Source organism: Chiroxiphia lanceolata, chromosome 8, assembly GCF_009829145.1.
Source record: "Chiroxiphia lanceolata isolate bChiLan1 chromosome 8, bChiLan1.pri, whole genome shotgun sequence".
Classification (NCBI taxonomy): Eukaryota; Metazoa; Chordata; class Aves; order Passeriformes; family Pipridae; genus Chiroxiphia; species Chiroxiphia lanceolata.
Window position 1 is genome coordinate 10,264,808 of NC_045644.1, and position 26,546 is coordinate 10,291,353.

Sequence of the window (26,546 nt, forward strand, 5' to 3'; positions counted from 1 at the left end):
GCGCAGCTGAGGCAGGGAGCGGCATCCCGGCCCCGGGACAGCCCCGGCGGGGCCACTCCCGTCCCGCCCGGCGCTGCCCCGGAGCAGTGCCACGCCAGGAACTACAATTCCCAGCGCGCCCGTTGGCAGCCAGCGCTCCCGCTAGGCCTACCACTCCCAGCATGCACCGGGAGGGCACGCCCGGCAAAGCGTGGGCGGGGCACCGCGCGGTGCGCGCTGGGAGTTGTAGTTCTCCCGGCGGCGGTCCCGTGCGAAGCCGCCATGCCGGAGGGGACGGGAGCGCTCCGGGAGGTGCTGCCCAAGCAAGGTACGGCCCGCGGGCGCGGCGCAGCCCGGCCCGCCGGGCCCGGCGCTCACGCACCGCCCTTCTTCCCCCACAGGGCAGTTGTCGGTAGAGGACGCGGCCACCATGGCGCTGTGCAAGCCCAAGATCCTGCCGCTCAAGTCGGTGTCGCTGGAGAAGCTGGAGAAGCTGCAGCGGGCGGCGCTGGAGGCATCGCAGCCGCCCGAGGGGGCCCCGCCGCCGTCCGCGGGGGCCGCGCCGGCCCAGCCATAGCCCTGGGCGGGGGGCGCCGAGCCTGGGGGGGGCCGCTCCCGCGATCGAGGTAGCGCTTTGTAACGGGGCTTGCGGATTAAAGTCTGGCCTGGAACGCAGGAGGTGGTGCTGCCCTGGGCGGGGGAGGCCGAGTGTCGGGCGCTTTTCGTGTATTAGTTCCGCTGATCGCTTCAAAGGCGAGGTTTTAAACGCAGCTTTAGAGGTACCAGAACCGCCCCCGGCAGGAGCTGCTCTGGGACGGCCCCGGCCGACCGCGGGAGGAGCCAAGTTACACAACCCCACTGCTCTAAGCGGGGTTTACCAGACCCGCTTAAGCAGGGCATCGCTTGTCTGCTGGAGCACGTCGTGTTCCCGGGCCTGGAACGGCTACTCCCAGCACGTCTGAACACCCCAAATCTCGACATGAAACTGAAAAACACAGGAGAGGCTCCACTGTGTTCCTGTACGCGAGTATTCCTTACATTCATCTTCATGTTGAGCAAGGGCTTGGCAGAGCTGTGCTGTACGGACACGTTCACAGTATCTGTGCCAGCCTGGACGCTCCTACACCAGGCACTTGTGTTTTCAAAAACAGATCTGGTAAATACTTACCATGAGTTTAATTACTCAGTGCTCTCACGCTGACTGCAATACCAAAGGGCGGTGTTAGATGTACTGCCGAAATGCACACACTTCAGAGATTTGAACACAGTTAAATTTGTTCTGTTTAAAAGAAATAAAAAAAGGAGGCACAGACAAGAGCTTCACAAAAAATATTTTTAATATGTTTTACCAGAACTTTTCACTTTTCCAGTTACATAGAAAAAAAAGACAAGTTTGGTACACGGGGGATGAAACCAACCAGTGTTCTCCCCTGAAAAAGATGAATTTATCTTTATGATCCAACTCTTTATTTTCTCGGGCTCTTTAAAACAAAGAAACTTCTATTTTTTTTCCTCCCAAAGCACAGTATTTCTTCAGCAGCAATGGAAATGGGATCACAGCAGCTTAACTTGACCCTTCTATAAAGCTTAGTATAAACAGTGATTTTTATGATGACAGCACTGTCCTGGAAAGAGCGCGCAGCAGTCGGACATGGATGCACGTGGGGAATGATTAGGTCATAAACATGGCACGTACAGAGATAGCTTATTTGAAGGCACCACCACAGCAGTGGCCAGTTGTTCTACTATTATGCCCAAAGAAAGAACACTTCTTTCTGAAATTTACAAAACTATTAAAAAAAAAAAAACAACAAACAAAAAAACCCAAAACAACAAAACAAAACCAAAAAAACCCAATTTGTACCCAAAACATGTGCTTTTAAAAAAATACGAACTGTGCTAAGCAACTCTCAGATTTGGTATATTATATATGTGTATACATATATACATACACACACGGAAGAAGCATGTGTGTTTGTATATATAGATAGCTAGCTATGTTCCCTTTAAACTTGTAAGGCTTCAGGAGTCCTCACATTCAGTAGCTTTCCAGCTTAAGACGACCTCCATCTCCTTCGCTCACAAAACGCTTTCTGCCCCTGTAAGAAAGTAGAAAATATCTTCAGTAACTGAGAGTAGCATTGCTTGTTTTTTATCCCTAAGAAGAACCTTCTTGGGAGTCAGCTATAAGGTGTGCGAGTTCAGCAGGGTTAGCAGTGATCACAGGATCAGCTCAACTGCTTAAAAACGCAAGTTTGAAAACCTAGGAATGGCAGTTTTCTACCCAAAACTGAAGCACAAAAGCCAAAAATGCCTCTCAGCATACTAATGGTAACTGAAATATAATCAAGCTTTTGATGCAGTGATGACTCTCAACCCTCCCACACCCCAAACTTGCAAAGCATTTGATACCAAGACACACACAAACAGAGTTTTAAGTGTAAAGTTCACAAATGGAGGCTGCTCTTGATAAAGACACTAACATTTCAAGATCCAAATTTATCACAAGCTGTCAAGATGGTTTAAGAACTGTAACAAAACACCTAAACTGGAAAAGATCTGTCGAATAAACAGTATTCCCAACGCATAAAACTACAAATAATAGTTCTAACATCACATTTAAAAATTTACATGTATTTACATGTATTCCCCACAGGAAATGAAACTGGTTAATTGTATTCTGACCAGTAAGGAGAAAACAGCAGACTGATTAGCTACAGTTCAAACAGAATTAATTATGCCATAAGTAAGTAAACAACAACAGACCAAAAGCACTATACAAACCACATGACAGATAGATATGAGGGACTGGGTGTATAGAACTTACCTCACATTAGTGTCCTGACATAAAGATTACAACTGGTTGTCTCATCTTAGAACTCTATTCATGCTGTTTGGTAAGTAAAGGATTTTTTTTGGGGGGGTTGGGATTGCCCCACTGTAGCTGACAGTTTTCCACTGTCACCTGCATGGATCATTGTGACACCTGAATCTTCCACCTCAGTGCTGCACTCATTTCTATCAAGCAAGTCAGCAATTCAGAGGAGAGGCAGCCCTCATCCTCTGGGGAGCACTGAGGTGCTGCCTGGAACTCACCAGAGGCTCACTCCCCTCAACTATTTATCCCAGTCTCCACGTAACAGGTTTCACATCAGTGCAACTTCTTAATAAACTTTTTACCAATTCAACTCTCTGTCCATCCTCCATCGTTTCCACTTCCAATCTGTAATACTGTGGTCACAAGATCCTGCTTTCTGTTACCCACAGTAGGAAGAAAGCATCTACAATGAAACAAGTACCTTGAAGGGCAGAGGTCTCTCAGTGGTTTGGAGATTATTCCAGCCTGAAAGCATTCCTCTACAAACCGCTCAAGCACGGAATAGGAGTGTGGCACATCCAGGTTAATGTCTGGGATTTCACAGTAAACTCGTTCATAGCCCTGCAGTACAAGGATTCAAATAATGATCTGGTTATTCTACAATTTTATTACAATTTTTAAATACCCTTCTGCACTCAGAGGATTTATTTTTCAATATGGTTTCACACATACCATGGACAGTTTCAACAAACCTGAAGCAGAGCAGCTGCCAGTCAGTGAAAAAACAAGTATAATACCAGCCAATACCAGGGTATTGTGCAACTACCTATCTTCATAAAAACAACAGCTGAGTTTTTAACTTCTTTAGAAGTCAGAAATCCAGACAGTACAAAATCTGTACATTAGCCTGGCTGCTACCACATGGGTAGTAACATGGGAAGAAAATTTGGTATGGCTTCCATGAAATGAACAAATGAACAAAATGTGGCCACAAATCACCACCACAAGTTTATGGAGCAAGAGAAACAATGGTGACCAGAGGTGACTTCATCACAGCTGGGTAAATTCTGCCCTAAGTCCTGGTGTGGTACCCAGTTCTGTGCCCTGGGACAGAACTGCTGTCCCATACTCACACCAAGAAGCAAAGCCATGGCTGACTCCAACTGTGTAAAACTAGTTTCTATACACCGTTCTAACTGACACTGTAATTAGTGGGCCTTTATTATACTACTTCAACTAGGAAGAACTACCAGATAAAAAGATAAATTTAAAAATGAAGCAATATTGCAGCATTTTAAATTATTCGTTTTAACCATTTAACTGCATAAAGGTAGCTAGAAATCTTTGTATTGTACATACATCACAGAATCATTTAGGTTGGAAAAGACCTCTAAAATCATTGGGTCCAACCATTAACCCAGCACTGCCAAGTCCACCAAGTGCCCCCTCTGCACGTCTTTTAAATCCCTCCAGAGATTCCCTGGCAACCTGTTCCAATGTTTGACAAACATTTTGGTGAGGAATTTTTTCCTAATACCCAATCTAAAGCTTTCCTGGCACAACTCGAGGCCATTCCCATAAGCGACAAATTATTTGTATGGGATACAGAATGGCCATGGAGAATGCAAAAAAAACCCCAACCTAGCAGTCAGCAATAGACTGCAAGTAGTACTTAAATGAAGGTAGAATGAAGGTAGAAACCATAGAAATTTTGGAAGACCTTACACAGAATTCTCTACATGCCATACTCACTCTTTTCATTTGGTCCACAGTAATGACAGACGACTTCCAGAGAGTCTTCAACAAATCCAGTATCATTTGAAAGGTCTTTTCTCCAGTTGACTCCAAAACCAGCACAATGGCCTAAAACAAATCATGCAAGTGTTCTGACTAAAAAGAAAACTGGCTCAGGTACATGGTGTGTAAGTATATGAAGTGCAAAATGGAATGAATACATTATTGGGCATTTTCTGGGGAAACAAGTCCATTTGTTACATACACTCATAATGTCAGTTTATTATTATTATTATTATTATTTGAAAATGAAAACTGATGAAAAGTTCTTTAGATAAGATAAAAGGTATGAAAAAACAGAAAGGACCAGACAGAGTGAGAAGTATTGCCTTTCTGTCTCTGCTTTCAGAACTACATGACCATATCCATATGGCTGCTGAAGTACAGATGGCATATAATTAATTTTGTGAAATTAATTTTGTATCCATGGGTTTTTTGTATCTGTGATTTTAGAAGAACTAAGAAGTTTAAAATCTATAAATCTTAACAACCCACATCAACTGAAATGATTCTGGTTTTCTACTGTGAAGGAATTTTCTAAAATGAGTCAATTTACTGCAAAGGAAATTTTGTAGATTGTGGGTGTTCAGCTTTATTGGTAAACAACCATTTCCCAATCTGGCAGATAAAAGAGTACAAATGGTAACAGTCTCCCATATAGTCTGGGTCTGAAATATCTCAGAGTTTTTACAAATCTGCTAGATGAAACAATCCCACCCTGAAAAAGGAAGCTCTATAACTTTACAAAAACAGGTAACACCCATTAGAATACTCAGATATCTGAAACTAAAAGAAAAAAAAACAAAACACCAAAACAGAGCACTGGGAGTTTTTTTTGCTGCTATTCCACAGCAGAAAATAAACTGAGCTCTCATTTATCAAGAATCTATCATAATATGAATTCAACTATTTAACCCCCCAAAATTAGTTCTGGATCTTCCCAGAGTCAGCAGCAGCTTACTTGTTGCACAATACACACAAAAATGAGCACACAAACCATTAACTTTACATGAAACAATTTAGTTATTCAAATAACAGAACAAGCAACCTGAGCTTCAAATTCCAGTCATATTATTTGCATGCCCACATCAAACTGCTGACAATTATTAAAGGGACTCTGATTTCTCCTTACTTCATATACAAGTTCATGGTGAAAATGGGGTACTTCCAGTTCCTGAAGGCAACGCTCAGCTTCCAGTACATCTCCGGAAAGCAAATACTCTTTCAGCAACATATCAATCTATTGAATTTTAAAACAAACAAAAAATCCCAACATTAATTAGTTAAATTTAAAACCTGTCAACTGTTTTGATAATCCACAATCAACCCAGCAGCAAGTTAGTTCTTCAAACTTGCTTCCAGTCTTTTTATAAATGTAATTAAATTCAGGCATTAATTAAATTGAGACGTTATCAGTAATCTGAAACAGAGTGTAAGCCAAATACCTACCCGTAGTGCTAATGCACAGGCACCAAAACCATTGCTTTATAAGCTGTGTTGTATCACCATAGAAGGTTAATATGGGTGCCATTAAGTTCATCTGCTCCCTTGAACGCCTCCTCCTGTCATCTGTTACACTCACAGCCTAGACATTATTTTTATTATTTCCTTTAAACCTGCTTACTTCACAGACTGGATCCCTAAACACTCCTGTTTCTGCCTCTCTCTTTTTTCACAGTTGTTACTGTGCTTTTGATCAGCAATGCCAAAAAAAAATTAGTTTATCTAGTTTAGCCAGTTTCATCTTGGCTCTTCTAATTACTTCAGCATTCTATATTGTGAGCTCTTAAAAAGCTAAATGCTTAAAAGTTTTGCTTAAAGCAAAAATAAACATACACTTGCAATACAGAATGTTATTGTACTAGCAGGTTCCCACCAGTGACAAATACTACAAAATCAACAAAATTACCTATATCAGTTTTTAAAGACTACTTTGTATAAATGAATTATAAAAAAAGAAAAAACCCAAATAACAAAACAAAACCAACCTCTTTAACCAGGTGTTTCACGGACTGTTGGCCCCCTCCTGACCCCCACACGCTGTCAATGCGCTTCCCACCCTTGCTCATGCTCAGCAGCACAGTCGCTCGGTCCAGCGCAGCTCTAAAAGCAGAGTCAGTGTTTTAGAACAGTATTACAGAACTTCATTAAAATGCATCTGCAACTTCTTCCATGGCCGTTTCTCTTCAGGCAAAGCCACCAGATATCAGGGAAGAGGTCAGGGTTAGCAACTCCATGGGAACCATGCAGCAGCTGAGCTCCCTAAGTTCTCTTTCTGCCACCTTTACACTCCTGGTCATACCATGGTAAGGTCAGGTAACAACCCTGTGATGGCATGATCTGAGTCATCAATGCAGACCCTGCAACACCCTCACAGAAAAGAGCTGAATATTTTCTTATGCAGAGATGGATTGTATCCTGGCTCCTCCAAGAACGCGGCTTGGCAGGTATATCTCAAACAAAGAAGGCCTGAGTTGCTGCCACACTGAAGAACAGCTTTTCTACTGAAATATTATTTTCCATTGGGGTCTAAAGAATTATGAAACCTTAAGAATTGAAGCCAAGAAAGCACTTCAGAAGGTAAATATGTAGTTGGGAAAAAATGGCACAAGCTAGGGATGCTTGCCAGTTTGTTGAAAAAAAGAATAAAAAGGGAAGTAAGGTGAAAAAAAAGAAGCCTCAGATACAGTATGTACCATCCAGCTAAAGAAGGAACAGTTATCCCAGTCCTCATGCTGGGGGCAAGCCAATAACAATAACTCTATTCACCAAGATTTAACGAGCAGAAAAGACTGGCCAACAAATAAAAAAGGCAACAAAGCATCCCAGATGTGCAGAATGCAGGCTACAATCCTTCAAATCACAGGAGACATTTGTATAAGTGACAGAAAATTGTCACAACTTGGACCCCCAAGGTAGGCAGCTAAGTATGCCCCTTCCTTCTAAAAGTGCTCAACTACAGTCACTACAAATGCCACTTGTAGAAGATACAGGAGTTCAGCACCTCTGTATCAAGCCTCAAACATATACTTACGAGAGAAAAAAATAATAAAACATGACTCATTATTAAAACATCCCTCTTTGTTAGGGATTGCTCCTTCAAACTTCTCACACTGACATGGAAAACAATTACACTTCTTGACAAATAAAGCATTATAGAGAAAGTCTCAGAAAGCACTGCACAAGCTTCAAACCTTTGTAAGGCAAAACAGTTAATCCCTTGTGTATTTCACAACATATTTACAGCAGCTGTCCTGATGCTATATTTACTCATTAATCACATTAAAGCTTTTTCTAAGACAAAACCTTCCATAACCACTTTTTGTTGCAGCTCATTTTTCACCCTCAAACATAAGCTGGACAACAAATCCGACAAACTGAACTCATATATATTAACACATTTGTCAGGCACTTTCAGTATTTCTCCTCTGACTTGAGTCATTCTGGATTTTGTTGGGTTTGTTGCAGACTTTGTGGGGTTTCTGTATTATTTTAAATTTAAAAAAAACAGCTAAAGAACCGTATGATTTCTCCTGAAGTCCTAAATTCCTGATCATCACCTTTGACATTTGGAATATAAAATTGTCACTATATAGAAAAGAAACTTACCGAGCTTGGACACAATCCACAGTGCCTTTGTAGCCATCTATATAGGTGTTGCTTAGAATCCCATCTCCAACAGCTCTAGCAATAAACTGGCCCACCAACTGCAACAAAACAGAAGCATTTTTAAGTCAATGTTGAATCTCAAAGAAGTTTTAAGTAGATAATTATAATCTACTTGGTTTTCAGATTTTATTTAAATGAGCTGTCTCAAAGTAAAATCAGCCTAGGAAACTGGGTGAGGATTACAGACAGTAAGAAAATCAACAGATACTTTTAAAATATAGAGTCTATTTCAATTTACTCAATCTATTTTAGCCACATAAAGCTTTTGACTACTGGCATAAAAATTTACAAATATACCTGTGGTGCCCTGGGAGAATCCAACACCAATTCAGGTAGTTCTTTAAGCAGTCTATCAAATGATTTTTCCACATCAGTTTTGCTTACTACTGTCCCACAAAGGTCAGAGATAAGCTTAGACGTCATTTCCCTGTGACTGGCCTTCCCCTCTAAGGCCAAGGAAACAGCCAGCACTGGCACACTGTATTTCATTTCACCGAGGTTTAAATTCTTCAGCATCTCCTAAGAAAGATTTGAAAAACAAAATTTAAATGTATAAATAGATTATAAGTAAATAAATAAATATTTATGTGCTTATATTTATATAATTACATATATGCTTCTGCTCAGGTACTCGTATAACACATAACACCCAAGAGTGCTTGGGTACTCTTATAACATATTTCTTGCCAATTTCTCTATAAACTATAAATCTAGCAACTGGATTACCCTGTATGCTACAGGTTTGCCACCTAAAATAAAGAAATAAAAAGGCATGTAACATACCGAAACTTCGTTAGTATCTCCATGTTCAAAATACTCCTGTATGATCGGTGTTAAAGTTTTTTCAAATGCTCTTTCATCCAGAGGTAAAACTACTGTTTCATAGACACAGTTCTCCTGTTTTAAAAGATAACAAAAGCATATCCCCTGAGTACTGTCTCTTCTTATATCTTATGCAGCACTAATACTTTCGAAATAGATCTTCTAAATCCTTAATGCTTTATTCTTGGTAGTCCGTATTCTGCCAGAAAATATCAGATTATGTCTCTACTGTTAAAGTGTAGACAATACTGGCTAGATGTTATGCTTCTTCATATTTTGAATTTACTGTTACCTGAATTCAACTGAAAGGCTGAATTTACTGGTAAACAATGGTAAACACTTCAAACTCTGTTCCTAGGATTCTGCTGACATCACACTAGCAGACAGTTCAAGGTGCCTATGTACTGAAGGGAGAGCAACAGAAGCTCCTGTCCCAGGCCAGCAGAGTTAGCTGTGCCACAGCAGCTTCCCCTGCAAGTGGCGCTTGGGTCCCTGACAGTAACTCCCTGCCTTGTTCCCTCTTCCTTAGTGACAGTGTGACCAGACAGGTGACACCATGTATGAATCAGAGAAAAGGCATTGTCAGAATATTTGAGCAATGACGTTCCCCAAGGGAAAAAAAAAGAGTCACACAGCAACTACCTCTTTTATCACCTGTCCTGCAGAGTTCCAGCACACCAGACCTCCCTGCTATCATTCAGTTCCCTACTCTGCACAGACTACAGAAGCAACATTTGGAGCAACACTACAGATCTGAACAAAGAAATCTGAACAAAGACTTAGTTTTCCAACTAACGTTTAATGGAAAGAAACTTTCCATGATCAAGAAATAACAGCAGAAGTCAAAAAACCTATAATTCCATCACGCCAACCTCTGTTCACAGAAGTTACACGGAATATTCATTCTTCATTAAACTTTCTTCTATGTGCTTCATTTTTAATGACTATCTCTATTAATGTAAAATATTGAATTATAGGGAAAATTGATCCTGGAAGAAGGTTTTGATATTCCCACATACCACTCTTTCCGCAGCTATGGCTACAGCAAATAGCCTCTACTCAAAGGACGCCACCATTGTTCTGCTTATGTCACACAGAACTTACAATTATACTGATCTCAGGGACTTTAACAGTGTGTTTGTAATCAGTGTTTCCCTTTTAATGTTACAAAGCCTCCTTTGCCCCATGAGCTTTACTTTCTTCCCCTTGCCCCAATAATATGGCTGTAAGATACAACTTTCCATAACATATTCCAAATAAATACATGTCGGCATTTATTTTTTGTTAGTGTTTGAAGAGTTTATACCAAATAGATACAAGACACTGGGAGGGTTGGGAATACAGGGACAAGAAAAAATCCATAGAGGATACTGTCCCCCACTTAACTCCCAACTTGAGGAAGTCTGTGTTGCATTTTTAACACAGTGCCTGTGTGCAACACAGAGCAGCACTGCAACATCCACCTCCATGGGAACCAGCAGTGGAGAACACACCCGGGAAAGGAGCACTGCTTAGTCAGGCACATAAAGACAGCTCAGAGGGTAAGATTTGTGAGCATTACACTGTGACACTTCTACACCAGCTGACTTTAACTAGCCAATAATCCATTTTTAACATAAAACCGAGCATTTAGTGCAGCCAGGCTGACATTCACATAACTCATAAGGTCAAGCTTCCATTAATATAACCATCACAGCAACTGAAATCAGTAAAGGAAATAAAACACAACTTTGCAAAGAAACTATTTGCCTACCTGGTCATCATCATAATTAGGATCCTTAATATCTACTTCTTCCACATCGTACACTTGACCTGGTGTCCCCCAGACTCCTTTACCACCTGCTCCACCTGGCAAAATACGGGAAGGTAAGGACCACCAGTTTACAAAGAACACTTCTGAGTTCAACACAAGATCCTTTCACTTAAAAGTGATCTATCACTGCTTGTACCCAGCTCTTGACTAACAATATATGCTGAAAAGGGTATGTTTCTCTGATGTATTCTTACTTCAGCAACCAGTCTTTTCATCACTTTTCAGTAAGACTCTAAGAGCAGTATGAAACTGCACAGGAATTACTGAAGGTTGAAACTGTACTTTCAAATATAACCATGCTTTAAATTTGCATTAGTAACAGTTCTGTGGAACACCAACAGTTCAAATTCGTTTATTAAGTCTTCTATAAAAAGGTACTTACCTCAAAGGCAGAAGTTAATTGATCACAGACACATAAGATTTTCTGCTAAATATAAGAATTTCATGCTACTCTCTTCACTAAGTTACACCAACCTTTCTTTGGTAGACCTCTGCCCTTTCCAGACCGGGATCGCCTGTCCAGGAGTTTCCCCTTTGGGCTCGTTGGTACAACTCCAATCTTCAGTGTCTCTCCATTCTCACTAACAGAGTCTCCTCTCCCAGAATCTCTAGAAGAGTTTTTCCTCAACCGTCTCTTCGCTTTAGCATTTATTTTGGCTTCAGTAATCGAAGTTGCAGGAATCCAATTTCCATTGATTTCAGTTTTTCGTTCCTCAGATCCACCATTTTCTTCATCACCAGAAAATGGAGCATCATTTAGATTCTCAAGTTCTTAAAAAGGACACAGAAAAAAATAATCTGTTAAACACTTTTATGTCAGAATATCAAAACACATTGCATTTAAAGAGGATTATAACATTATACAGAACATCTATTTCCAACAGCGTTAAGGCAAATTATGTTGGTTTTAAAATAAGACTACATATCACAGTAATAAGGAGTTCCTTATTTCCTTGCACAAAGTATCTACAGCCTAAACAGAGCATATGTCAAGAGTTGGAAAGCAAATGAATAAACCATTTAAAAATACGTAAACCACAGAAAACCCCACCCTTGTTAAACAAAAACTATCAGAACTCCTCAGTAGGTAAGATCTAAGTGCCTAGTTCTCACTCCACCCACTCCTCTCTTCATTTAGAAACAAATGAAACTGCCAATACAGTAAATTCTCTACAAACTCACTAATGTTAAAAGACTAGTTGCCCAAGTGAAATTAATTCCCTAAATCATCAACCCCTTTTTCAATTCAAGGAATTTCAAACAGCTCACTAGCAAGAAAAGCAATGGTTTAGACTTAGAAGAATATAAAAATGTCACTACTTTTAGATCCTGTTTTTAAAGTTGGGGAGGGAAAATGCTGTTTAATACAAAGCTTGGAGAGTTCAGTAATGAAGATTCATAGAATACATAAAGTCTTTTGAAACAGTAGGATCTCTCTTCTCTATGGATTGCTCCTCACTGTAGCTTTCATCAAGACTGTTTCTAAAACAGACATGGATTATTCTCCAGCACAATCAGATATAATAGGTTTGTTTCATACCCAACAGAAAACTCTCTCACAACTTAAGGATCTCTACATGTCTCAGAGCATCAAGAAGTGCAATAACTTCACACTTTAAGGAAGCTAGGGCACATTTAAAGTTATGACCTCAAGTCCTATTTCACAGCTAAGCTGTCTCCCCCACCGCGCTGTATGGTTCAGCAGAATGTAGTACTGAGAGCATTAGAGCCAAAACCCTTCCTAAGCTCTTCCTCCCCTTCTTAACTCATCAACATTAAAAAAAAAAAAAAGGTACCTGGGGACCTATTTACATTCCAGTAAGTACCTTAGGAGTCCTTGCAAATTGAAAGATACACACACACAAAGGGAACAGCCTCCTTTTCTTGCAGACTAAGTGGAATCTCAAAGACACAACCTATAGCTCCAGTCCTAGAAGGGCAATAATAAGGCACACAGAGGCAGCTGGTTTTCCAACTGTGCCAAGCCTGCTTTACAGAAAAGTTTACTGCCATGAACCCAGAATATGAAAAGTATTTTAAATTTGTATTTGAACTTAGTTAATGTGTCACTTCACCATACCAAAACATCCTCATTAGAAACATTCATTTAGCAATACTTCTCAGAACTGTGTTTTATCACTTCAAAACAGGTCCATGAAAAATAGTTTTGAAAGCAAAGTGAACTAACAAAATATTTCCAACCTCAAAGTATTTACCCATATCAAAGAGGATACTACATTACAAACTGAGTAAAGTTTGATGGAACTGCCCCCTTTGTGATCAAAGTAATAACATTTAGATACTAGTGTTCACAGATGTGAATGCTACAGCTGAGCAAATGCAGCCATTCCAGCCTAAGCTTCATCTTTCCACTCATTACTCCCACAAAAGCATTCCTTTTACGCTTGCAGCAAGCTAAAAGAGAAAAGCATGCACCACATCCAGGAAAAGATTCCTCACAAACAGCTTTCTCAGTTTGTCTAACATTGTAATAAAACAATGAGAGATTAGCATAAAGCTAGCAGAGGGGGGAAAAAAGCAAACCCAAACAGAACAGGTTTCCTTCCTCTCATTCCCCAGGAGACCCCATCAGCACAACCAGCTCATCTCAGACAAACAGGCACTCAAATTCTTCATGCCCAGTCTCCCATGAACTTCTTCAGTTTAGACCTGCGACCTGGCTGTCCAGAAACTACACTTTTCAATGACCACTTCCTTCTCAGTTTCCAAAGAAAATGGCCAACAACTAACACAAGTCTGGATCTGGCAACTAGGGATAAAAGGGGAAGCTACAGTCCAACCTCCTTACACAATCTTGATCTCAGGTTCAAGACTAACGGAAATCCTCCACAGCAAACATCCAACCCATAATACTTAATATTTCTCACTGCATACTAAACTAATATTTTTATATACACTGTCACTTCCAGCTGCAACCTCCTTCTCCATAATACCGTAACCAACTGGCCCTCCACTATCAGTACCTGAAAAAAACAGGCTGGACACATATATTATTTTCCAACCATTTTCTAAAATAAAATAATTTAATTAAAAGTACATATAAAATGATGCAGCTCTTCCAGCTTCTCATTTTTGCATCATAAAACATACACATATATAAGCAGTAACAGTCTTCTATAAACTTTAATACTTTGCTTGCTATGTACTAAGAAGTTATCCAATTACCTTATTACCCTGCCATTAAGCCAGCAGGCTCACTTAAAATCTGTGCTTTTATGGTGGCTACCTTAATTAACAAAGCTTCTACAAATACTGACCTACACGCCAATTTAATTGTCCAAACTCGGTCGACACAGCTCTCTAGCAGATTCCCCTTTATTATCCAAACATAATTCTAAATTGCTGAGAAGCAATGTATCTTCTACATCGCCTAACCCTGCTTTAATATAAGAAATCATATGGAGCACGTTGCTACCTCAGCTGCATTACATACCATCTTAACGTATAACATTTTTTTCTCAAAAACATTTAAACCTACAAAAACTCTCTGAATAAAAGAGTCAGTCCAGACCATCATAAACTTTGGAGACACAGAAAACAACATGAAGCTGTGTTACCTTGACTAAGCATCATAAGAGACATTTGTGATATGGACAAAACAGTGAATTTCAGAGCAGTCCTTAACACATATTCCTAAATTTTTCCCATGCCAGCCTACTTCCAGCCAAGCCTTTCATCATTTGTCTCCTCTAATTTTGAGGTAAATAGTTACTTAAAGCAGAATTTGTACCTCTCAAACACACCTACAGATTTACTTTTGAGCTTCTTCTTTTCTTCACACCAGCATCACTTGAACTCAGAAGATAAGAAAGACAAGTTCCAATACCATTCAGGAACTTAAAGAAATGTTAACTTTGTTATTTTAATAAATTTTGAAATAAATGTAATAAAGCAGGATACTATGATATAAAATTGAAATAACTATTCTGTAAATTTTTGATGAGTTGTGGGGTTTTTTAACCAGTACTGTTAGAAAATTACCAGGTAATACATTTTTTCTACAGAGAACACTTCTAGTCAGCTAAGCAATTTTAGGTGAAAAAATACTAAATACATTACTTACCTGTTGGGGTGATATAAATGGCTCCTTTTCTATTTCCATAGTTGCTTAACAGAACTGACTGTGAAATGTAAAGTCTTAATGCTTTCCTCCAAGGCCTAAACAGAAACAGAGAAGCTTAGGGAAAGAAAAACACTAGATCAAGTCTTAAAAGTAAAAAGCTGAAAAGGCTTCACTCACAAAATGCAATGCAAAAAGCGGTGGGGTTTAAGTTATAATTAACTATCAGTAACCACTGAAAAGTTCCTGGGAAGGTAAATGGTGTAGCATGAGAGAAGCACCACTCTCAAACACATCTAAGCTGGATGTCTTAGCAGCTGTCATTCTGTTGCTTATAAAGGCGACAAAAGCCGTTATTTTAAGGGTAAAAGCCCTGTGTATGCACCTTTTTTTAGCTGATAAAAGCCACCACTATCAACCTAGACTGTCCTGTTCTCCAAAGTCCTTATCTGTATGAGCACACAATATCAATGTTATAATTGCATCCACGAGAGGAACGTTCTTCACGTGAGTTATACTGATAAAATGGTACCAGTTATCGAGTTCAGACCAGCCCTTAGAAAACAAGTTAATTTTGTTCTCTCCCCTCAAGGACAGAGTCTTTATGTTCTATTGTATGGGTTATATACAGCTGTCAAGCTTTCGCATCTGTGCTTCTGCACCCTTCAAACCTCTTTACAACCACCATTAAATCTGCAAGGGATAAGTTCTCTACACGTAAACACTTCTTCTGTTACTCTTTCTCCCTCTTCCCGGTAGCTGCTGTCCTACAAACCACCCCAGTCCCTGTGAAAGGGTGGCATCATGCATCTTTCCTTTATGTAAGGAAATTTCCTTTATTAAGAAATTAACAGTCTCAGATTTCCCCCCATACACTTTTCCACCTGCAAGATTTTTACAAATCGCTTCATAGGCCTGGGAATATCATTGGTATTTGTGTCTGCCCCGTAAAAATTCAGTGGCCCTTTTTTCCCCCCCTCTCTCATCCTCTGCTGCCCTGAGAACTGCTCACCATTGACTGGCAAGATCTTGACACCAAACACACTGCTCTCCCTTTCCCTTTTCTTCTCTTCCCTTTTTTTCCCTCCCCTGCTCACTTGCCTACCACAGACCCATGACTCATCAAGGACCGTTGGCAATAAAGCAACTCTGGTTTAGGGCACAGCATTCAGCTGTCATTATCTTGGGTTTCCTAGTGCCAACCCAAGAAGTTATCAACCTTGTGTAATAAGAGTCCTCCCTGCCCCACACCACTTCTTTAGATAAACATTTTCCATGAGTTACCTCAAGCAGTCATTCAGGAGTCCAAGTGTTCCCAGTCACTCTTGGTTGAGAGATTTCTCCCTGCGGGTCTCAGTGCAAACTATCTTGTAAGAACAGTTTTATTCTTCCCAGTGGAATGTTCCATCAGTTGTCCACCTCTTTGAAAAAGACAACAAAGGACAAAACCTGTATTAAATAATAATCACAATTTCATTGTTTGTAATCAAGTCCTAAATTTCAAGTGGATAAATGCTTTTCCTGTAGACGACCCTGGTTGAAATCCTCCACCTCTGACAAGAAATAAAAACACAACTTCCATGTGCTGTCTTTCTCAGATCCAGCACCTTACTTTGTTCATAACAAGGATGACGGAATACCTGAGCCCTACAATTCCTGCTGTCACACTGATCAGGAGATACACTCTCAGTTTAGCAATGCACCTTCTCAACCCTTCAGTAACTCAAGCCACCAGATCTGCTGGAGCTTCAGGATTCTGGTACTCATCACTGTATCCAAACTCCATCACTTTCTAGTTTGCATACAGCACTACCAATCAACATTGAAAAACTGCCTTAAAAACATCAGAATAAATTACCTCCAGATTTTGTTACAAGAGATAATACATGAAGAAAATGGACAGAAGTCACTTTATGCATCTGCAAAACACGAATGCTGCAAGAGATCTTAAGATGAATCACTGATATGAACAGTGCTTTTAAAGTAGTTCATCAGACAAGGGTATTTCCTAAGTCACTGAAATCCATCAATAAAATATGCTTCGTGCTCTGTACCCACCACCACTCCTTTAACCAAACAGGCAACTCTACCCCAGCAGACAAACAGTGGCACATTAACCTTTAGGAACAATACATGCTGAAGGACAAGGCCTCCAGAACTCATCAAGACCTCCCTTATGTGCAAAATATCCCTGAGGAACCTCCCACACAGCATACACTTTTTTCCCCTTCTCCCCAACTTTAGGCCAACCTCCCCCCCCATCACCGAAGCTTTGGAGACCCGCCAGCACCAGCTGCTGTTCTGCAGCCACACACACACACACACACCACACCACACACACACACACACACACACACACACACACACACACAAACCAGGTGAGATTCAGTACCCGCACCAAACCCGTGCCACGGGCAGGGACCAGCGGCGACGCAGCCCTAGCCCTGAAGAACGGGAGGGAGTGAGGGCTCAGGCCGCTGGGAGCGGGGCCGAGGGCCTGGTTGGCGCACAGGCACAGGCCTGGCAGCAGCTGAGGCGGCCTGACTGCGGCCCGGGAGAGCCCGCAGCCCCGGGATGCGCTCGCAGCCCCGGGATACGTCCTGGGCACCGCCGCTCCCGGAGGGCCGCCGGGGCCAGGCCGCGTCCCCTCAGCCGCCGCCGCGCGCTCCTGCCCCCGCCGCCCGTGCGCGCCCCCGCCGCCGCCCGGCCCCCCCCCGCCGCCGCCCGGCCCGCCCCCTGCTTGTTTGTGTTTTCTACCCCAGCGACCGGGCCGCCGTCGGCGCCGCGATTGGCTGGTTCCTGCCCGCCGTCGCAGCCAATCGGCAGGCGCGGATGGCGGCGGGCGGGGTCTGGAGCGGGTTCGGATCTGTGGGAAGGCCGAGACCATCTTGGGCGGACCGGGGGGGAGCGGGAAGGAACCATTGGTGCGGGATGGGGAGGAGGGGGCGCCGCACACGCACCTGCCCATGGCCTCCATTTGCTCCGTGTGACACGGCCCGGACCGCCCACGGCCCGCACCGGGCGGTCACAGCCCGAATCCTTCCGCTTAGGGGGAACATTGGCACCGCTGGGCAACACCTGTGACAGGGTTTGGGTCACGTGTGAAGGGACGGACCCCTGGACGAGGAAGGACAGCTCCTCACATCCCGCCTGGGGACACCGGGTGTTTGCACCGGGGCAAGCCTGGACAGCTGTACCCGGATCCCCCTCAGTGTGCTGTCTGCCCCCTTTCATTAGAAATCAATTTTTTTTTCCTTTTCTGAACAAAAGCCATCAGAAAAATAACGCATTATCTTTTTTTGTGCGTGATCCTCTCGCCTAATAAGGGGATTTCAGACATTTTGCTGCTCCTCCACACATGACTCCTCTACCATTTCTTCAGCACTGGGACAGGGTTTTGGGCTAGGGACTGGGAAACACCACAGACTTGGCAGGCAGGATTCCTACTGCTCAGGCAATCGACGGGAAAAGGTGCTGCATCCGCCTTCTCCACTGCTGGAACTCTGAACCCAGTGCAGGTGTAAGATGGACAGCCAAACCATGCGTGTCCATCCAACAGCCTTCCAAACTTTCTACCTTATTTTAGTTTACATTTACCCTATTTATTCCATGCGAACCGCCTGAGGCCAGACACTTAATTAGAGATGACAGTCATTGTCGTGTTTTGCTTCCATTCACGGTCTCTCCTAAAAACTCAGCTAACCCTTTGTTTTCTCTCCCTAATTTGTCACTCCCGAGAGCCCAAGCAACAGCAGACCAGCTCAATGAGGGAAGCAAACACAGATCACTTCTGCTCTGGTACTTGTGTGTTACAGGATTTTTCAGCTGCCAGTAAGAGAAACTTCCTCAATTAACAGATTATGACTTGATTTTCATAGTATTTTTATATATTTTTCCAGTATAATTCTACTCCAAATCTGTGTACTTCTGACTGAAATAAGAGCCAAAGTTCCCTTGTGTAAGAGCTTCTGAATACATTTACTGGCCCAGCTCTGCATGAATCATCAAAACTGGGTTTAAGATTAAAACAACAATTATCTGTTAAAAGAATGTGCAGCACGATTGCATATTTTTGTGATAAATACTTTCCCCATCAGATAAATGACAGAAAGAAAACCTTTCTTGCTCATGAAGACACTAGATTCCAGACTTTTTTAAGTCAGAACAGTCCAATGTGCTCACACAAGACTTTCTTTCACGCACAACCTAGAGGCAGACGTTGTTTCCCCATCAATCAAAAACCAATTCCTAGTTTGCTCTTTGCACCTCCACTGACTAGCACCTACCAACCAAACCACTACAATGTCACAACCGAGATTTGGAAAATAAATTCCAGCTATTAACATAGATCATGGAATTCAGCTTCCCCTGCAAGGCAGAAAGGGGCTTTAAAGAGATTTTTCAGTAAAGAGGTGGCAGAGAATCTGAAACAGTAACCAGGACCTGCACAAGGCAAGATGCCACAAAATACCACATCATGCCTATTACACATTTTAAAGAACCGTGAAAACTTGCTAGAAGATTTTCTGGTGACATTTAGGACTGGATCACTTCCAAGAGGCCTAAAAGCTGGGTCAGTAGTCAAAAGAAGATGAAAAACCCCAAACCATCCAGCACACCTCCAGACAAGAAAATGGTGTGTTTTTTCTTTCTTCTGCTGAATGTGTCTATTAGCAGCTGAGTTATCAATCACTGAAAATCTCCTCTAGATTTGACTGTGCATATTTTCTGATTTCTGAAGCACTGTGACCTCTAAAAGAGCTGATGTGCGTGAAAGATCATTTGTATTTTTCCATTGTATCAACCAGTGTACTAAAAGATATCGCCTCTTTTTGCCTTTCTAACCTCAAAACTGCCTGCAATAATTAAAAGACAGCTGATCACATGGCAAGCTCTGATCTGTGGAGACCTGCTTGCTCCCTGTTACCCTCCCTCAGCCATACTAATAGCAAAAATACTACCAAAATCCCCATTCAAACAAAAGAGCAGAATTCCTCCTCCCCTAGGAAAAAAAACCCTCTCTCGACCGTTTCTGGTGGATTTGCAGCTCGAGGCAACCTGTGTGGGCTGCTCAGCCCAGCGCCCACTGCCCCGTACCTGTATCCCGGGTTACCTGTGCCGACCCGAGCCAAGCGGGACCCGCGAGGAGCTGCCAGGCCCCTCCTGCGCTTCCACCCCGAGCTCCGCCGATCACCTGGAGCAAAATGCTTGCACGGAGGCGAGCAGGTCACTTTCTAGCAGCCTTCCTTCCTTAGAGCCTGCTGGGTTGTTTTCAAACTCTCCCCTCCCTTTCTCACATGCTGGCCAAACCCTCCCGTAACACCCAGGGGAGGAATCCATTGGCTGAAGTTCCCCAAAACGCGTGGAGCAGCCCTTCCCCCCGTCCGATGTGTAGTGCACAATAGATACGGCGTGTCTCCAGGCTGCCCTGGGCAGTCTGCTGCCGGCCTTTGCTTTTCATCAAGGTTTGTCGGAGCTGTCGCTGGGGTGACTCACGTAGGTCTTCCGACCTCCCGTATCAGAGCAGTGAAAAACAGACAGAGGCTGCCTTGGGTTAGAAACATCTAGTATTTTCCTTGTGCTCCCCACTGCGGATTTTTCAAAGTTTTACTTTCTGTTTTAAGTATTTTTGATAGGCAGCATCTGTGCTCCTGACACCTCAGCAGTGCTGTTTGATTACAGTCGAGTCTGTTACTGTGTAACTTGGAATATAAATTTCCACACATAATGCAGACAGCAAAAACGTATCATATCTGTTAAATCAGTCTGCTCTGTTCAGTTGCCTGTCTCTTGGCCTTCTGCTTTCTTTTCCTTCAAACTACTTTTATTTTTGCATCTTCTACAAAGGTGCCTTCATAAAATAAACTGCAAGCACAGCAATCCCATTCCTCATCAGGCAGCGTCAGCTCCAGGTTGAAAGGGTACTAAAACACGCCTTCACTTTTTTTGAAGCTCAGTAATTAGAGCTGCTTTTGAACACCGTCGTGCAGCTCCGTCAGTGAGGTCTGCGCTGCAGACCTGTGTGAGCAGCGCCTGTTGAGGCTGGGCGCCCTTGGGAGGTGGAGGGGGATCACACTGCGTTTGCCTGAGCGTGGAAACTGCAGTGTCACCCACTGCCATGGCTTTGGATAAACACTTTCCCAAAACGCTGCCTTCCTGTCGCTATCATGGCTTTCCAGGATTTGCCCCTCACACTGCACAAGAAGCCTCCCCTGTTCACAGTTCTAAGTGCGCCCTGCTGCCAGAAGCATTAGCACTGGGTTTGCGCTGTAAAACTGTTCCAGGCATGTCTCCTCTGTGCTGCCGTTGTCATCTGTTCATTCTTGCCTTAACAAAGGGCAATCACGCATCTGAAAAGACGCTTTACTGGAAAGGGCTGAACTTGTGAAATGTGCAGAAAAATGGGAGTACTTGATTTAAGGGTTCCAGACAGTGAGTTCATTTAAGAGCTAACAACCAGAAACACGAAATACCGCATTTACCTCAGAATAATTGTCCTTTTTTACTGGTTTACTGTGGGAGAAAGTCTTAGTGAGCCATTTATTAAAACAAGGTATGTTATTGCCTTGTAATTATTATTTGACAAGCTGAGGTCCTGTGATAATAATATCATGTGCCTGCTTTTTGTGTGTATATAATCACATGCTCTATATTTATATGGACAGAGGGTTACAGAACATTTACCTTTGTGCTTAGGACTGGCAGGAACTTCTGTGCTATCAGCTCTTCTGTCAAAGGCACTGTGTGATATAATCCTTTTCATAAACTTGCCAAGTTCCATCCTCAAAGCAATTTAATATTTTGCATGCACGACTGCAGTGGGGAGGCTATTCCAGAACCACATTGTCAAATGGTTAGTAACGATCTTCTAATCAAAATGTCTGATGCCTCTTTTGATCATTTATTCTGTACCAGCACTGGCCCTTAGCACCATCAGCTCTTCTCTCTTCCCTTACTACAAGTATTTATGCAGAGAAATCCTCCTGCTCTTGGCATTTGCTTTGCAAAATGAAGTGAAATAGCCTCTCTCAAGCTCCCCAGCCCTCGCTGCAGCCTGGGCTGCACCTCTCCTGCTGCCTTCCAGGACTGCATTTCATGCTTCCTATTTCCACTGTGTTGGCAAGTCGGTTACTTGTTGATCAAAGTGTGAGCTGCCAGCTAGTTTGTAGGAAAGGGTTTGGTCATTTGTGCCTATGACCATCACTTTCTGCCGCTAACTACCTTTTCCTGTGTAATATCTCAAGCCTCTTTTGTCCTGAGGTTGCTTCATATTTTCTGTCGTCAGCAATTTCACCAGTTCTCCAGTAACATTAGTACCAGGCTCATTTACAAGAGCACTTGCCAGATCTGCAGGAGTGATGTTTAACACTCCCCTGCTAGCTGCCCTCCAGCCTGGCAGCCCTGCACTGCTCTTACAGCAGGTCTTTAAGGATGTATCTTTATATATCTTGTGCTAAATCACTTCTTCCTTTTCTTAAGAACTTTCCGCATGGTTCCATATAAAATGTGCAATTTAAGTCCAGATAGGTGAGATCCACCCTATTTCCTTCACTAAGCAGATAGCTTGCAGCTTGTCTTACCCAAGAAAGATAAATGGGTTTGATAAACCCATTTAATCTCATGCCATTACCTCCCTCTCTTTTGCTAGCCTTTTCTTCACCATTTTTTTTTCTGAGGCTGTCCATATTCTATTAAGATGAAACCTTCATGCCTGTTCTTGTCCAGATCAGTTCACTTCTGTTCAGGTTCACTGTGCTCCCGTCCCTGACTGAGGGACCTGTTAAAGGCATCGGGCCAGTTCTTCCAGACCTCTGGCATGTGGATTAGCCCGTTCCTCTGCCTTCAGGGCAGGAAGGAGCCCTGAGATTTGCTTCTATCCTGGCCATGAACATTTTCATACCCCTATCCTATTATCCCTCACATCTGCAGCCACATGATTAACATCGTCATCAAAAGCTAAAGAAAAGTATGAGTTCAGGTTTTGCACATACCCAATACAGATTAACCTCTACCCCATATAATCTCTTTTTCCTCCCCTGTTTTCTTCAGCCATATGCAAACAGGAAAAGCTTTTTCCCGTTTTTTACTGATGTCCTTTAAAAGACAAAACTCTAACTCACTTTTGAGACATAGCTTTTATACCTGATCTGTTCTTTTGCTTTTTAGAATGATTCCTTGTAATGATTGCTCTAAGTATCATTTCTGAGGTTGAAATTCATTCTACTTCAGTCTCTGTCTTCAAGATTTTCCCCTTGCCTGGGTTTTATCTCCAGTGAAGTTACGCTTCTAGTTAACTAGAGTTTTATCCCCAGTCCTGGAGTCTCATTGCAGTAAAGTTTAGACATGTAAATCCCAAGCTCCTAAGGAAAGCTGGCTATATGGATTAGTTCCTGTTATTTATTTAAATAAGTCCCTTTGACGTCTGAAGCTGTATCAGTCATGCCTGCCTTCATAATAGGGATGTAATACTTTGAACAGGGTACTGTTTATCATTAAAAAACCTGCAGCATCTCAAGTCTCTGAGAAAAAACTTGACCAAAGGGGATTTTCCTGGTAGTTCTAGGGTAAAAGTAAGTGGCTCAGTGGAAGAGCAGAAGCAGATTAGCTGGTGTTTTTTGATTTTTTTTTTTTACCTAAAAATACTGTGCAAGTCATCCTTTGTGGTAAACACCAACAAGAAGTTTTACCTCAGCAGGGCCTAGAGACACAGCCAAGGCCTTCTCCTGGCCGGTGAGGTCTAGAGGTCTACCTGCCTCTGTTCACCCCATTTCACATCTGCTTTTTTCTCCGTCTATCTTCTCCCTCCTTCTGACTTTCCTCCAGGAAGCAGCACACTGTCACTAAATCCCACCACTTGCCTGAAGTTAGAGAAGTGTTGGTGTACAAGGACTTGACATTTTCAGCTCTCTTGCTGCAAAGCCACAAAGGTTTGGCACCCAGTCCCTCCCACAGCACAGCCCGTTGAGCCAGTCAGAGAGTGTAACATCTTACAAATGTGACTTCCTGGCAGGTGACTGAATGTATATCCAGGCTCCTTGGCTGGCTTGGACCACCTGGTCTGAAGGAAACCAGTGCTGCTGCACCTTCACTGTAGCCAAGACTTGGCTAGTGGGAGAGTAGTAGCCTGGGTGCAGTGCTGATAAAGGAAAACCATCTCTGGTCCTCAATAGTGTGTTCTGGGGTATCAAGGTTGAATTGTCCCTAGAGCTGTCCCCTGTCAAGGAAGGTCCCTGTGTTTTTCCCATGTGCGTACAGCCAGTGGGCCGGAGGGATCATGCTGGAGCTGGGGTCTGCAATAGCCATGCTTGGTCCCAGGGCATGGCACACCACACCCTGCCCTCCAGGCCCTCCAGGTCACTGGTATACTTAGCTACACTCAGCCACACCATGCCATGGCAAGCTGGTCTGCAGCCTCAGGCACAACAGATGCCACAACAGCCCCTCAGCAGTGAGCACAGGGCTCCAGGGGAATGGAGCAGGGCTTAGGAGCGGTGGGTGCTGCTCCCAGCCAGGCATCTCCAGCGCACTGCCCGGGTTGTGCTGACCCTCTGGGTGGGCAGAGTGCTTGCCCCATCTCTGCACCCCCCAAGGAGGTGGTCTGGCACTCTAACTCCAGGAGAAGGCGAGGTGTGTCTTCGCGTTGGGGCATGAGCCACAGAGTCAGCACTTCGGGCTGAGTTCCCACCTCTGACGCCGACTCACTGCATGACCTAAGGCAAGTCACTTAGCTGCTGCTTTCCTTCCTTTCCTGACTCTGCTAAAACGCCAGGGATAATAAGTAACTTTGCGTGAGTGCTACAAAGCTTTGAAATCTTCAGATGAAAAGGTGCTGTATAATTGCAAAGCATTTTTAATAATGCTAGTCATTCGCTTTGCCCTGCATTGCTTGCCAGTCCCAGGCTGGAGCGCTACAGCAGCCTCCAGCACAGTCAGTGAACATCAGGCTGTGCCGAAGTGGAGGGTTTTCCTGAGTTCGTTTCCGTTTTGACTTCATGCTGGTCCAAACAGGAATCTGAGCTCAGCCCAGGACCCGACAGAAAGCTGCAAACTCAGAACAGCGCCTGGGCCTTGCAGGCAGGAGCTTTCTGGAAAGCTGGGGTATTTGGGGGAAGGGATTTAAACAGCTGTGTTGACAACACAGACAATAGGGATCCTATTCAGGCTGAAAGGGGCTACGTGAAAGGCGGCACGACACTGAAATTAAAGCAACAGTCAAGAGGAATGAGAGGGAAGAAAGGAGGATTACTTGGGCTGAAATGTTCCTGGTTTGGAAGCAGCCACAGCCACGTGTCCCAGGAGGTGCCTGGCTGGCACCAGCCTCCTCTGCATCCCAGAGAGGCTTTATCCTTTTAAACGCACTCTGCCAGGGGTGCAGAGGCTTCTGGGGCAGAGTGCTTGAGTGTGAACATTAATCCAGAGGATTACAAAGGCAACGCTTTTGTGAAGCACTGTAGCTAGAAAGAGATGAGGTTATCTTCTTTAGTTAGGCCTGTAGAGCTCATGTTTAACCACAATGTTATTTTTATTTGACTCACTAAAATGACAGTAGCCAGTGATACCCGCAGCTCACTGCAATCCAGTGTCTCTTCTTCTGTGCACTGCTGGCAACTCCTGTGATTTTATCACAACTTTTATGCTTTGGGTATTATATCCTAAAATCCCAGGGAATTTCAGCTTTCATTTGTAAACAAAGTATGTCCCTAGCCCTCAAGGTTTTGTGGATGAAAGATTTGAAACCATGAAACTAGTACAATCTAAAAGCTCAAAAAACCTGGGAGGTGAATAAAGAGTTCCTAAACTTTGTGGGCTAATAAAAAAAATAGTTAAGAAAAGAAATAGTTGGCAAACAACTTTGTCTTGGGAAACGGGGTGGGGGTGGGCTTGGGACTCCTGGTTTTTCGGGACTTGGGGTTTGCCAATATGCCTTTGAACTTTTCAGCCATTCATAAATTCTTACATAACAATAGCAGCCACGATGCACTGGAGCTCTAGAAATGCTGACATGAGGAAAGTGGTGGGAAAAGATTATTTTAGCAACATATGACAACTCACCTCAAAGCATTACCTGAAGCCTCAACAACCCATATCCCCTTGAAAAGGAGCATCTTTTTGTTCCAGGAACTCATTTTGCACTGTAGTAAACCTCTTGTAGGTAAAGAGGAATTCAAAGGCTCTGCAAGATCATAGAAGCATTGAAAGAGGTTGAATATATGACTTGGTCCTTTGTGTTTTAGCAAAGTGATTTTTCTTTGTTTCAGTGGGTGATCTTTGCCGAAAACCTCCAGGACCAAATAAGAGCAGATATGAGATTCAAAAACCTCATAAACATCACTCTGCTTTATATTGTCTGCATCGTCAGGCTAGTTCACACAATCACAAGCAATCGAGACACCAGCTGACCCACAGTAACCCCTGGTGCACACCCCTCCCTGCTCCTGCTGAGCTGACATCCACTCGCTTAGACCACCTGCATGGTGGTTTCAGCAAACACAATTTACTTCCCACTTTGCTTGGCTGACAAGAAGTGATTAATGAAAGTGAGTTCATGCCATTCCTTGCCATGGTGTGAA

The 26,546-nt window shown here is 43.1% G+C and overlaps 2 protein-coding genes across 3 annotated transcripts; one reads left to right on the plus strand and one right to left on the minus strand.

Moving 5' to 3' along the window:
* The first annotated feature begins 208 nt into the window (after positions 1-208).
* BBIP1 (BBSome interacting protein 1) lies at positions 209-10,344 on the plus strand. Of its 2 annotated transcripts, XM_032694953.1 has the most exons (4): positions 209-307; positions 381-492; positions 587-605; positions 9,441-10,344. In XM_032694953.1, the coding sequence occupies exons 1-4, from the start codon at positions 262-264 to the stop codon at positions 9,531-9,533; spliced, it is 270 nt and encodes an 89-aa protein (XP_032550844.1). In that variant the 5' UTR covers positions 209-261; the 3' UTR covers positions 9,534-10,344. The 2 variants fall into 2 exon arrangements, with proteins under 2 accessions (XP_032550844.1, XP_032550843.1); XM_032694952.1 differs by lacking the exon at positions 9,441-10,344 and having other exon boundaries at positions 587-1,799.
* Positions 1,312-15,018, minus strand: PDCD4 (programmed cell death 4). The gene is given in 12 exon segments (XM_032694950.1): positions 1,312-2,078; positions 3,279-3,418; positions 4,550-4,660; positions 5,724-5,831; positions 6,580-6,694; positions 8,201-8,298; positions 8,558-8,779; positions 9,044-9,157; positions 10,836-10,930; positions 11,370-11,666; positions 14,980-15,000; positions 15,003-15,018. Coding segments are annotated over 12 exon segments (1,398 nt in total). The 3' UTR covers positions 1,312-2,017.
* Between the last annotated feature and the right edge of the window lie 11,528 nt (positions 15,019-26,546).

Coding starts and splice junctions, on each gene's coding strand:
- BBIP1 (XM_032694952.1), top strand. CDS start 262: ATGCCGGAGGGGACGGGAGCGCTCCGGGAGGTGCTGCCCAAGCAAG. Junction 308..380: donor GGAGGTGCTGCCCAAGCAAG/GTACGGCCCGCG, acceptor CTTCCCCCACAG/GGCAGTTGTCGGTAGAGGAC. Junction 493..586: donor CTGCAGCGGGCGGCGCTGGA/GGCATCGCAGCC, acceptor GAGCCTGGGGGG/GGCCGCTCCCGCGATCGAGG.